We start from the raw sequence: 13,914 nt of genomic DNA on the forward strand, positions 1-13,914 counted from the left end.
TGAAAACTAGGGGAGTCATCAGATGTGTCATATGCTCTTGTGAGTCCCAGAAGTGTGATCACAGAGAATATACAGCTCCGTGGTTATTTTGATTGATTATCACTCTTTTGGTGGAGTCCTAACACTCTGGGGGAAGAGGGCAAGGAGTGGGAGGTATCAAAGTAGGAACAGCGAGTCTGGATGACAGTAGGGGTTGTGCTCGCAAAGGGAGGAAAGAAATGGGCTTTGGATGGGCCATGAGATTAGGAGAGATTTTTTTCAGATCAGGGGTAGATATTAAGGTACTTCTGTATGTTGGAATGATCCCATAGGAAGGGAAAAGTAGATGGTACAAAAGAAATGAGGTTGACTGCAGGGGAGAAGGCAGTTGAGGATGGGATCCAGAGTGTAAGTGGACAGACTGACCTTGAGTGAGACAAGGGACGGTTCTTCCATTTTAAGCCAAGGGAAGATAGATTATGTGGGTTTGGAAACACGATAGTGGAACTGATGGTAACGAGGCAAGGTAGTTCTTGTCTGTTTGCATTTATTTTCTCTTTGAAGTAGAGAAATCCATCAGCTGAGAGTGAAAAGGAGTAGATGTTGGAGATTTCCAAGAGAAAGGTGAGAATGTTCTGCATAATCATCTTCGAAAGAGGAATAGGAAACTGACAGTATTGGATTCTCTTTTGAGATATGTCACCTCTTCCAGGTTACAGACTTCTGTCCTCTCTGGCACAAAGGGTAGAGAGAGGAAGCAAGTTGTCTCCTGACTCTGATAAGGGCACTAATTCCAGGCAAGAGGACTCTACCCCCAGGACCTTATCTAATCGTAATCTTCTCCCTAAGGCCATCTGTCTTCATGTTGTGATATTGGAGGGTGGGGTTTCAACATATGAATTTGGAGGAGGCACAAATAATTCAGTCCATAACAGGGACTTATATGATTTTTGTTTCTCAAGAAAACATGCAAAATTGAGTAGAGAATAGGTATTGTATATAACATCCTGACCAACAGTCAATGGTCAAGGTAAGAACAAGTTACTATCTGTCCAAATTACTCATGAGTGTGGATGACATTAGACTGAACCAGAATATCCTATTACAGGGATCCGTAACATGCAAAGACGTGACTGTGGCCTTTACCCAGAAGGAGTGGGAGCAACTAGACCCAGCTCGGAGAAGCCTGTACAAGGATGTGATGCTGGAGAACTACGGCAACCTCGCCTCAATGGGTGAGGCAATTCCTTCGTGATTCAAAATGTGTCCACGTGATAGCTCCTCTCTGAAGTCCTTCCTCAGTTCGGCCTTGGTTTTTGAGTGAAGGAATTTTAACCCCTTTTGGGTACTAGGCACGATTCTTTGCCCTTGCCTCCAGCATAGAAGGTCTACTCAGGTGGGGCATTGTGAAATCTCAGAATCCATACGTTCTGTATCCTTATCCTGTAAGGCTCTGAAGCTCAAATGTCAGGGCTTGATCTGGGGGATGTTTGGTGTTCTAACAGTCAATGTCTACCATTCCCCATGGGCAGGGTGTCCAGCTGCCAAGCCAGACACGGTCTCCAAGTTGGACAAAGGAGAAGAGCCATGTGTGGGTAAGGGGAAGAGACCCAGACAAGGAGGAACACCACGTGAAACACCAAGACCCAAGCAAAAAGGAGCCAATAGAAGTAAGTTCCTCATTTCCTGGTGGTAACTTTAGAATTATTCAAAGAATCATTTATTCTTAAATTCTTCTTAAAGATCCCAGAGCCTTCTTTCTTAAGCAGGAAATAGCAACAGAAAAATTTCACAATCTCCTGGAGGAAGAAGATTGGAAACCACAAAGATTCTTTAACCTCAGAGATTCTAATTATTTCTTCATTCTATGAACCCGTCCCTGTGAAAGTTTCTCATATGAGGTTCACTCTAGCCCTAATACCCCATGACATGAAATTTTTCTTTTTATATATTCAGACATTTTTAGATCTGTCCTCCTTCCAAATCTTGGGCTTGGTGCTCCTGACCCTAAGTACTTTCCCCTTTCCTCCTTTCACTGTGAAATGTTCTAGATCTGTGGCCTTTAATGCATCGTCGTTTCCATCTTCTCCTTTTCAGCCAAATGACACAAATTTCATGTCTCTCTTCAACACAAATTTCAGGTTGTTAATAGTTGTGAGTTTGTTGTCATTTTACTGTTCATATTTTTTATCTTATTTTTCTTAGATAACTCCCTTTAACATTTCATATAATAATGGCTTGGTGATGATGAACTCCTTTAACTTGACCTTGTCTGGGAAGCACTTTATCTGCTCTTCCATTCTAAATGAAAGCCTTGTTGGATAGAGTCATCTTGGATGTAGGTCCTTACTTTTCATGACTTTTGAATACTTCTTTCCAGCCCCTTCTTGTCTGTAAGTTTTCTTTTGAGAAATCAGCTGATAGCCTTATGGGAACTCCTTTGTAGGTAACTGTCTCCTTTTCTGTTGCTGCTTTTAGAATTCTCTCCTTCTCTTTAACCTTGGGTAATGTAATTATGATGCGTCTTGGTGTGTGTTTCCATGGGTCTGAGTTCTTTGGGACTCTCAGCTTCCTGGACTTCCTAGAAGTCTATTTCCTTTGCCAGATTGGGCAATTTCTCCTTCATTATCTTTTCAAATAAATTTTCAATTTCTTGCTCTTCCTATTCTCCTTCTGGCAATCCTGTCATTCAGATGTTGGAATATTTAAAGTTGTCCTGGAGGTTCCTCAGCCTCTCCCCATTTTTTTTTAATTGTTTCTTTATTCTGTTCTAGTTGAATGTTTCTTTCTTCCCTATGCTCCAAACCATTGAGTCCCAGTTTTCTTCCCATCACTGTTGGTTGTCTGTACATTTTCTTTTATTTCATTTAGCATAGTCTGCATTTTTTCCTCTATTTTGAGACCATACGCAATGATTTTTGTGAGCATCCTGATTACCAATGTTTTTCTTTTTTAAAAAAAGATTTTATTTATTTTGTTTTAGACATGGGGGAAGGGAGGGATAAAGACAGGGAGAGAAACATCAGTGTGTGGTTGCCTCTTGCACTCCTCATACTGGGGAGCCTGGCCTGCAACTCAGGCATGTGCCCTGACTGGGAATCGAACCAGTGACCCTCTGCTTCACAGTCTGGTGCTCAATCCACTGAGCCATACCAGCCAGGGTTCTGATTACCAGTGTTTTGAACTGTGCATCTGATAGGTTGGCTATCTCTTCATCGCTTAGTTGTATTTTTTCTGGAGCTTTGACCTGTTCTTTCATTTGGGCCATTTTCCTTTCTTTCTTTTCTTTTCTTTTTTTTTTTGGGGGGGGGTCTGGGTAAGCCTGTTAAGTAGTAAAGGGCGGAGCCTTACGTGTTCACCAGGGTGGGGCAACCCAAGTTGCTGTGTTGTGTTGCTGTTAATGGGGGAGGGATCCGAGAGGGAACAGTGCTGCTTGCTCAGCTCTCCACCAACTTTCAGTCACTTCTTCTGCTACCCACAAGCGAATTGGGCCCCTTTGGTACTTGTTCCCAAGTGGGTGGGCTTGTGTACATTTAGGACCCTGTGGGTCTCTCCAACGAACTCTCCCGTGAGGCTGGGAGTTTCTCCTGACGCCATAACCCTCAAGGTTTTTTTCAGTCAGAGGCTTTGAGGCTTCATTTTCCCCATGTTGGGACCCTGGGTGTTGCTCCTCAATTGTTCCTCCAGGTTTATCTGCCTACTCCACTGGCTGCCTCCTTGCCTCGAGTCCTATCCACCCAGCTGCCTGTCTTCACCCCTCCTACGAGTCCTTATGAATGTTTTTTCTTTTACTCCTTGGTTGTTGGAATTCCATACAGTTCAATTTTCTGGCAATTCTGGTTGTTTTTTGTTGTTAGATTTGTCATTGTCATTTATTTTGGTTGTGTGAGGAGGCACAGTGTGTCTACCTATGCCTCCATCTTGACTGGAAGTTCTGAAATTTTCCAGAAGAAAATTTTTCATTCTCCCGGCATCCTTGGGCATTGGAAGATGCAACCTTTGCCATGGTACATGAAAGTTCTTGTTATACAATTTCTCTCAGGATGTGTGCATTACTTAACATTTCCTAAATGGAGCCCTGACTGGTGTGGCTCAGTTGGCTAGATGTCATCCCACAAAGCAAAAGGTAGCTGGTTCGATTACAGGTCAGGGCACATGCCTAGACTGTAGATTCAGTCCCTGATCAGGGCACGTATATATAAGAGGCAGCCGATTGATATTTCTCTCTCATATCAATGTTTCTCTCCCTCTTTCCCTTCCTCTCTCCCCTTTCTCTATAAATAAATAAAATCTTTAAAAAAATTCCCTAAATGGAAAAGCAGCTAGCAATTCCACTTCTCCCTATTTTATCTATATCACCACCATAGCTACACTTAGAAAAACTGACCTTCTATACCATGGGAACTAATCTCTTAAAAATTCTCCATAAAAATAATAATATTTCTTGGCTGGGTATTCAAACATTATAACTCTTTTCTGTTTGAGCACAGTTTTCACTTTATTCATGGGATGTTCCTTCCCCACCAAGGCAACTATTCACTTTCTGTTTCTTTGTGCAGTCATGGGGCTCTTACATTGGCCTCTCTCTTTGAGTCTGTTTAATTCCCCCTGACACTTTTTCGGCTTTTCCCTGTACGTATCTGAAAACGGGTACCCCAAAGTGGCAGTCCCAGTGCCTAAGTTTTTAGGTTTTCACATGTACAATGTCCATATCTTGCTAAGAGAAGTCTTTGAGTTTCTTTCTTGTTTAAAATTTCTTTATTCATTGGGGTGACATTGGTTAATAAAATTATATAGGCTTAAAGTATACAATTCTATAGTCCATCATCTGTATAATGTACTGTGTGTCCATGGCCCAAATTCAGGTCTCCTTCTGTCACCATTTATTCCCCCTTTACCCTCTTCTGCCTCTCCGTAGAAGTCTTTGAGTTTCAATTCTAAGTTCTTGAGAGAAAGATTGTTATTGGACCAGCTCGAGTGGGGCCTGGCCTTTACCACCGTCCAATCAGTTGTTTTCCACTAGAAATTGGGTTGTACTGTACAAACACGGCTGTCTGCACCTGTCAGTGCGGGCGGTGGTCTCAGAGAAGGGAAGCTTGGATTGAGAAGATACCTTAAAATGTACAACTGCATAATGTATGGAGGAAGGAATAGGAGCAATCACTTAGAGCTGGAAAATAAGCTTCGGATATATAATTGGCGGTTGTACAGTGACCTGATAGGAGAACAGAGGTGCTCCATAGCAAACTATTGGAGAACAAGTGTGTGTGTGCACTGTACATCCAAATGGTGTGAAGTCTGTTCATCCATCTCATTTCTGTGAATTTTATAGTATGCTAAAAGCACTAAGGAACTCAGAAACTGGAGGTTTTTATTTTGTTTTGTCTTGTCTTTTAGTGCAGGAAAGTCATTACCTTGATCATGGGTGGTAGCAGGGGAACAGCCTTTCTGGACTATTCCTTCCGTCACCTTAAGCTGTTCAGTACTCCTTGGTGGACTTGCCTTATTATTGCTGTTTTGAATCTTTGGGGTGCTGTAACAAAAATTTACATAAGCTAGGCTAAGTAAAGAGAGGAATTTACTATAAGGACATGGGTAGATATCTTGTAATGTGAAGGCAGCTACTTCAGCTAGGCCTTACCAAGGACTCGAACCAGGACTGGAAAGCCATTAGTAATTGAGATTATGCAAATGGTCTCTTTGAAGATTTGTGATCCTGCATCTCTGCTTTTCTGTGGATGTATGCTTCATCCTTCGTACTGATGAATTTTGTGTTTTCACGGGGAAAATATGGATTTATTTTACTTGTCTTATATCATTTATAAATTTAAGAACCTGGTGGAGACTACCTAGAATCTAAATTTTTAGGAGGAAGACTCTTACTGGACATCTTGAGTCAGATGTATCTACACCTGTGACCATGGAGAGCAGGATTAATGTAGTACAGGCTACGGGAGTCAAATACTGTGGGTGGATTGGAAGCTATCAAAGCTGGGCGGTTTGGGCTGAGGAGAGACCTCAAAAAAGTGTCAGCTACAGTTACAAGCTCTTTTTACTTCATCTATTTTATATTCACTGCTCCTTGTGTATATTTCATGTTCTATCCCAGGTTGTAAGGTCATATTTATAAACAGTCAAAGCTTTTTCTAATTACAATTTTCAGTTTTCTTTTACTGTTTTTACTATAGCAATTCCCCCTTCAAGTCCAAGAGGATAGGGACATATGTGCTTGATATTTCATTCACTTTGGGGTGCAAGGCTTGAATAAAGATTCAGTGTCACAACAGGGCATTTCTTTGTAAATTGTATTCTAAATTATGAGAGTACAAAGGTTCATAAGAATATCTCATTGAATTCCATTTTAGAGGAAGTCCAGCAAGATGATGACCAGCTAGAGAATCACCAGGAATCTCAAAACAAACTTCTTAGGGATGCTACATTAAAGAAAAAAACTTTGACTAAGAAGAAAGGCCATGCAGATGGTTCATTGGGGGCAAAAAATGTGAGTACAACACAAGTTTCTTCCAAAAAAAAGCTTCTTAAATTGAATTCAGACGGAAAGAGTCTGAAACAGAAGAATTTTGACCTACCTGGTCATATAAGAAACCATGCAAAAAAGAAACCTGATGTAGCTAAAGAGCATAGCAAATCACTGGGCCACACCTTATCTGAGACAAAGAAAGACAAAAATAAAACTGGAAAGAAACAGAAAGTATCTAACCATAGCTCACCTGACAGGTGTGACAAAACTCAAACTGGCAGGAAACGTGAGAACTTGGTTCGTCGCGGCTCATCCCGCACTAAATGGGACAACACTGAAACTGGAGAGAAACGTGAAAAATCATCTAGCCATAGTTCACCTCCTACGAAGTGCGACACTACTCAAGCTAAAGTGAAACCTTATGAATGTAGCCAGTGTGGGAAAGTTCTCAGCCACAAACAAGGACTTGTAGACCATCAGAGAACTCATACTGGGGAAAAACCATATGAATGTAATGAATGTGGGATAGCCTTTAGCCAAAAGTCACACCTGGTTGTACATCAGAGAACTCACACTGGAGAAAAACCATATGAATGTATTCAGTGTGGCAAAGCTCACGGTCATAAACATGCCCTCACTGACCATCTGAGAGTTCATACTGGGGAAAAGCCCTATAAGTGTACAGAGTGTGGGAAAACCTTCAGGCACAGCTCAAATCTTATTCAGCATGTGAGATCCCACACAGGTGAGAAGCCCTATGAATGTAAGGAATGTGGAAAATCCTTTAGGTATAACTCATCTCTTACTGAACATGTGAGAACTCATACAGGGGAAATACCATATGAATGCAGTGAATGTGGAAGAGCCTTTAAGTATAGCTCATCTCTTACTAAACACATGAGAATCCATACAGGTGAGAAACCCTTTGGATGTAATGAATGTGGGAAGGCTTTCAGTAAGAAGTCACACCTTGTGATACATCAAAGAACTCATACTAAGGAGAAACCGTATAAATGTGATGAATGTGGAAAAGCCTTTGGACACAGCTCATCCCTTACTTACCACATGAGAACACATACTGGTGAAAGTCCCTTTGAATGTGATCAGTGTGGGAAGGCCTTCAAACAGATTGAAGGCCTTACTCAACATCAGAGGGTTCACACTGGGGAGAAACCCTATGAATGTAACGAGTGTGGGAAAGCCTTTAGCCAAAAGTCACACCTTATTGTACATCATAGAACTCATACTGGGGAGAAACCCTATGAATGTAATGAATGTGGAAAAGCCTTCAATGCAAAGTCACAACTTGTTATACATCAGAGAGCCCACACTGGAGAGAAACCCTATGAATGTAAAGAATGTGGAAAAGCCTTCAAACAAAATGCATCCCTTACCAAACATGTGAAAACTCATTCAGAAGAGAAATCTCATGAGTGAAATAATGTGGGAAATCTTTGAATTGAATTGAAGGTTTTATTTAACTTTAGAAGTATTCTGAATTTAAAGGATGTTGGAAAGCCTTTAACAAGAAGTCACACCTCATATACACAAAAGAATTTGAAAATAAATCACATAGAAGCAACTGAGAGTTTAAACTTGATACTAAACCTTTTATAGAAAAGTTTTACAAATTATTGTAAATGGTCTGTGTTTACATTGAAACATAAAGTTTTAAAACATGTTAATAAGTTAAATAAGCAGAGCCCTAGAGAAACATTCATATGCTAAACATTTCTGAGCTGCTTGAGTGTTGTATACTCAACATATGAGAATTGAATTTGCATATCTGTTCATTGCCATGTATAAGTATTTGTGGTCATTAGTACGAGCCTCGTCCTTGATATCGTCACTCAGCTCTTAGTGTTTTTGTTACCTTCTGCATAAGCAGAAAACTTTATAAAAAGGTCATTTATGTAAAAAATATTAACACAAATTAAGAGAAAATGAAAGAAAGCAGCTGAGGATACACAGGTGCTGGTAGAAAATGATATTCAAGTTATATGTTAAGTGAAAATAGTAGCTTGCTGAAGTACGCATCTGATATGTTCCCACTTGTGCACAAAAGGGTGCTTGTGTTTGTCTCTCTGTCTCTTTATATGTATGTATATATACCTATGTTTGTGTATGAATAGACCTGGTTTGAAAAATAGAGATAAAACTTAAGGGCAGCTGCCCTTGGGCATAGGAGGACAGGAACGGAGTCTGGGCTGGGAGGGAGGCCTCCTGTTCATTGTGTACTGTTTGAACGTTTTCATCAGGTACATGTATTATTCCCAAAATTAAAACCCTTTTGATATGCATAAATCGAGAGTAATTAAACTTTTCACTGAGTCCACTCCGTGATGTTTGATAAAGTAGAAGTTTCTGTGCCTATTCATGAATGACGATGAGTCTCAGAATATTATGGTGAATTCACAAAGACTTCTCCTAGTAAACATGTTCTTTCATTAAAATAGTAAATTACAATTATAACTCAGCACTGTTTCTTTTACTTGCCTTTTTTCAAAGACTGAAGATGAATTGTTACTGAAGGTGAATGACAGTGATTTTCTGGACACTCAGTCCATTTTATCTCATTCAAAGCACTTAAATACAAACAGCTCCATTGGGGACAGTGAACACATCGAAGCAAGGGGCACAATTTCCTGCTCTTGCCCGACAGCAGCCATTGCTGCAGGATCATTGAACTCTCTCTGAGTTAATCAAGACTTGGCCTCAGAATCATTCTTATGCATGATTTCCAGAAGGCATTATGAGTCAATATGGGTTCACGCAGGAAACCTATTTTCCACTGCATACTTATAATTTTTTACCCATGAGTCATAGATAAAAAATGCAGCTGTACTGTTTTAAAACTTACTTGTTACACTATGAACAGTGACATGAGAACAAAGATGGTTTTGTAATTTAAGGTAATGATTTTGGCATGTATGTCATCTTTTACCTTTTTCACATCACATTCACTACGTTACCTCATGGGTTCCTCAGAATAAACATATGAGTCGGCAGCAAGACTTTATCAAGTCACGGTCAGTACTGCTCAATGTATATTCCGCCTAGATACTCATCTAGCATAATGATGGGTTCTCAACAAATATGTAATTAAATGCCCTCTTTGCGAATGCTTCCTATTCAAGCGCCTGCCATCCTGACCTCATTTCAGAGAATTAAAAGGTATTGATATTGAGAATGGAATCGGCATGAATGTGTGCATGTATTGAACAATCAACTCCTGTATTATGCCCTCATTACAAAGTAAATTGGGAAGAAAATGCAATGTGAAAGCCTTTTCCATCAATAATTTCCTATCAAGTGGAGGTCTAGCAGCATGCATAGGATGATCCTCACTGTCCAGAACTGTAGAAAATCTGCACTTTTTAGAGGGATAAAACAGTTGCAGGTTATGGTTAGACTGAGTTTCCCACACCTCTTGGAGAACTCATAATAGTGCCACACCTGAAACAGTCAGGAATATAGGTATGCCTGAACAGTAGAAATGAATGCTGAAAGCCATCCTGTGCGGTAAAAAGTAAATTAAGAGTTAGCATCGATGAATGAGGGGGAAATGATGCCTAAAAATGACTAGAGGTGAATAATGACAGAAAATGGACACACCGAGTGGCACAAAAGAAGAGACAATATGTAAATGAATGGGCAGGCACTTTTATCAAAACTGTGCAAGATTCTCCCAAGGGCTGTAGGCTGTGGACCCCTGAATTATATTTCATATGTAAAAGAACTAGTAAGTTAGGGCCTCACAAAGCAAATGAGACTCCCCTAATCTTTGGTAAGGAATTCCCTCCTTCTCCAAACAGGAGTGTGTGTAGGTTCCCAACAGAGGGAACCACCTGAATTGAACCAAGATGTGGAGGTGGGTCAGTCTGCTCTTCTATATGAGGAGCGACCCACTGGTCTGTTGAAACTTCCCTACTTCACCTTGTTTTCCTGATAAACTCCTGCTCCTCTTCTAAGACTCAGTTTTAAAAATCATATCCTAATGAGATGGGGTATGTGGCAAAACAGCTATAACCCTTAAGAGTTACAGGAACTGCCAAGGTTATGGTAAGACCAACCCCCAATGGATTTATGGCTTAGAACTGGCGGAAGACCAGCTCATTCCAACACAGTAATTAATTCCACCTCATGGTGACCCCTAGCCTCATTATATATGCTCATTGTGGTATATTAACATGGTAAATGACATACCCCAAGGTGCCATAATCTGAAGCAAAAGGCCCATATAAGGACAAAAAGTGGCCAGCTAAGCTCTTCTGAGAAGTCTCCACATCCTTCCCAGAATATCCTGGATATTCCTCCCCTTTATTGAATGCCCTACCCCTTGATTAAATGAGCCTCAATAAAAGAAGTAAATCGCACTAGGGAGGGGCTGCTCTGTCTGTGGAGTAGCGCACTCTGTCTCACTGCTTCACTAATGAATCTGTTTCACTCTAAACTCTGCTGTCTTGTGTTTGAATTCTTTCCTGTGCTAAGCCAAGAGCCCATAGTGGGTCATGGACCTTTGGATCCTCAGACCCCCAGAATGTCAGCATCACTAAGCCTTCCTTAGAGGCCCTTCTCATACCCCCTCCACTACCACCCAGTCCCTGACAGAGTCAGCCACCCCTTACTGTACCCACTCTACACCAACCATGCCTCTGTCACATCACCGGTCATACTGCATTGTCACTATCAGACTGAGCCCCTCCCTTGCATTACCAGACATGGCAGTGAGACATGTGTATGACTGAAGGAATGAAAGAGTGTTCCATTACAGAGGAAGAGTCCGTAGACATGAATACTAGGTTGGCCAAAAAGTCTGTAGGTTTTTTTTCTGTAAAATAAAAAGCACATTATTTTCACCAATACCTTGATTGATTTGGATATTTTGAGAATGTTGGCTGTCTCCCACACAGTATATAATGGTCATTCTCAATGTCTTGATTTGATCGTTATCACCTACAATTGGTCCAGTGAGAAATCTCTAGCACAAAACTTTGCAAACCACTTTTGACATGTTCAGTCAGTCACAGCACCTTCTCCATACACTGTACAAATCGTTTTTTTGCATTTCAGTTGCATTTTTACCTTTCTTGCAAAAACAAAGCATAACATGCTGAAAATGTTGCTTATTTTCTTCCCTTTTCAATATTAAAATGGCTATACAAACATCTATTTTCATAAAGTTTTTTAACCGTTCATTGATATGACAGCTGTCACAATACAATCTAATAAAATTGTTTTGAAGGATCTTAAGGACAAGGAAGCACTATTAGAACCACCTTACAGAAGACACCAAATGAACTTTCTGGCCAACCTAATATATATCTAACAAGAAAGGCAGGAAAACTAAGCTGATTTTGACATAGTCTTGCCCCGAGCAGCTGTCAGACCAAAGGGGAGAATGACGCAAACACTGGAGACGCTAGTTCCACGTAGCAATGGCTGGGACAGGGGAAGCATATGTAGCTGTGCCCATAAAAAAGGAACAGATGCCTCGGAGTTGTGGAAAAAAACAACAAAACTAGAGAAGAAAATGTTAGAGCCCAGCTTTGGAGCATGAATAGTAATTTTCCTGGCATAAGGTCGAGGAGAATATTCCAGAAGTATTAAGTCCACTGTATCTGGTTTTAAAGAGCTAGTGAACCTTGATAATTAACCCATTAGTTTTTAGGCATTAGTTAGGGCTAGATTTTCTGTAGTAATGTTAAGAGATAAACTGAGGCATATTAAAAGTTTTAATAGTTTATTTGAGCAAAAATTGATTTGAATTGGGCAGCACCAAATGGAAAATGGTTAGAAGCACTCCACTGATGAGCTGGGAGCAAGGCTTTTCCAGAGAAAACCCAGAAGCAAAGCAAGGGAATTACTTGATGGGCTAGAGTTTGAACAGTTGCCTTCCTTGGCTGTCTGTGATGGGTTATGCTTGGGTTTTGAGTTTTTAAAGTTGAAGCATTTACAGGCATAAGTTTTGGTTTGCTTATGAAGAAGGCTACTAAGGCACTGGACCACCTCAGTCTAACAGCCTCCTCGTTTAATAAATTTAACAGTAATAACACTAGATGGTGGTATTTTTTCAAAAACTGGGTGGATTCTAACCTGCTTTTCACCGACAGTGATGCTGAAGCTTTCTTCTTTATGTGAGCAAACACTGAAATACTCAAAAGAGTATTTCAAAGCCTTCCTCTATTTTACAAATGAGAGAACTGAGGGAAAGTGGCCGGCCCAAGACCACAGAGCAAGTTCAAGACCAGGTTGAGAGGAGAATCTAGGGGTTCTGAATTGTCCTTCAGAGTTTGTACCCCAGCACTTACCCTCTGCTGCTTCCTATCTGATGTGTCCTCAGCGGGGACAGGGTCTTCTCATCCCAGTCAAGGAATGTGTTCCCAGGGTAGGACATTTGAATTTTCTTTTCCAGGATGATTGGCTGGAGTTCACCAAATGAAAGACATTCTGACTTACCTTCTCCCAGGGCTATCTCCTGGGGAGAATATTGTTCCATCCTGACTTCTCCATAGAAAAGGGTAAGGGGGTCAAGTGTACGGTGATGGAAGATTTGACTTTGGGTGGTGAACACAATTCAATATAATGACAATGCATTATAGAATTATACACTTGAAACCTATATAATTTACTACTCAGTGTCACTGCAATAAGTTTAAGAATAAAGTAAATCATTAGGATCACAGCTATTCTATAAGACAAACGAAAAAGAAATCAACTGTACTAAAGCTATGGGAATAAAACCTGAGACTTGAAGTAAAATTCCCACTGACAGCACTTTTCTTTTTTTTTTTTTTAGAAGACAAAAGCACTTGTGAGCATTTAATGATTTCCCCTCCACATAGCTTCAAGCTACCAGCACACAAGCCCCACCAACACTCTTAATCTTCTCCTCAGCTCTTCTGCTGAAGAATTTGGCCTTCACAATGACAGGCTGCTTTGGGAGCTTTCCCTTCCCCAGAACTTTGTAGTAGCCCGATCGCACCACATCAATGATGGGAGCGGCTCCGGTCTTGTTTTTGGCAGCGTTGACCCGTGTCTGCTCACTGACCAAGGTCCACAGTTTATCCAGGTTGACAGTGGGGCAGAAGCTCTGGTTCCTCTTTAAGTGGTAGTGCCTCATACCAACTTTCCCAAAGTAACCTGGGTGATATTTGTCGAAGTTGATCCTGTGATGATGCAAGCCACCAGCATTACCTCGGCCTCCCGGGTGCTTCCTGTGCTTGCCGATGCGGCCGTGGCCGTGGCTCACGTGGCCCTTAAGTTTCCGGGTCTTCCTCAGTCTCGATGGCATGTTGGTCGCCGAGACGCAAAAGGAAACTTTGTGCGAAGTCTCGCGAGGTATGGGAAGCAGGGGCGGGGCAAACACTTCACTTCCGGCCGGGGAGGCCGGGCCTAGACGGCGTTGCGGAATTCGGGTGAATGATTGCTGTGTTGCTTTCTTTGGTCGCTGG

General features: G+C 41.1%; 2 protein-coding genes across 2 annotated transcripts; one reads left to right on the top strand and one right to left on the bottom strand.

Moving 5' to 3' along the window:
- Positions 1–236: 236 nt before the first annotated feature.
- ZFP37 (ZFP37 zinc finger protein) lies at positions 237–8,148 on the top strand. The gene is made up of 3 exons (XM_037043416.1): positions 237–1,214; positions 1,512–1,649; positions 6,345–8,148. Exons 1-3 carry the CDS (start codon positions 1,001–1,003, stop codon positions 7,895–7,897), a joined length of 1,905 nt encoding a protein of 634 aa, XP_036899311.1. The 5' UTR covers positions 237–1,000; the 3' UTR covers positions 7,898–8,148.
- A 5,113-nt stretch (positions 8,149–13,261) lies between these two features.
- On the bottom strand, positions 13,262–13,795 carry LOC118985257 (60S ribosomal protein L27a-like). Its single transcript, XM_037043705.1, has one exon. It carries the CDS (start codon positions 13,752–13,754, stop codon positions 13,308–13,310), a length of 447 nt encoding a protein of 148 aa, XP_036899600.1. The 5' UTR covers positions 13,755–13,795; the 3' UTR covers positions 13,262–13,307.
- Positions 13,796–13,914: the final 119 nt, after the last annotated feature.

Source organism: Sturnira hondurensis, unplaced genomic scaffold (genome assembly GCF_014824575.4).
Source record: "Sturnira hondurensis isolate 20B ecotype Veracruz unplaced genomic scaffold, ASM1482457v3 Scaffold0000042, whole genome shotgun sequence".
In the NCBI taxonomy this organism is placed as follows: Eukaryota; Metazoa; Chordata; class Mammalia; order Chiroptera; family Phyllostomidae; genus Sturnira; species Sturnira hondurensis.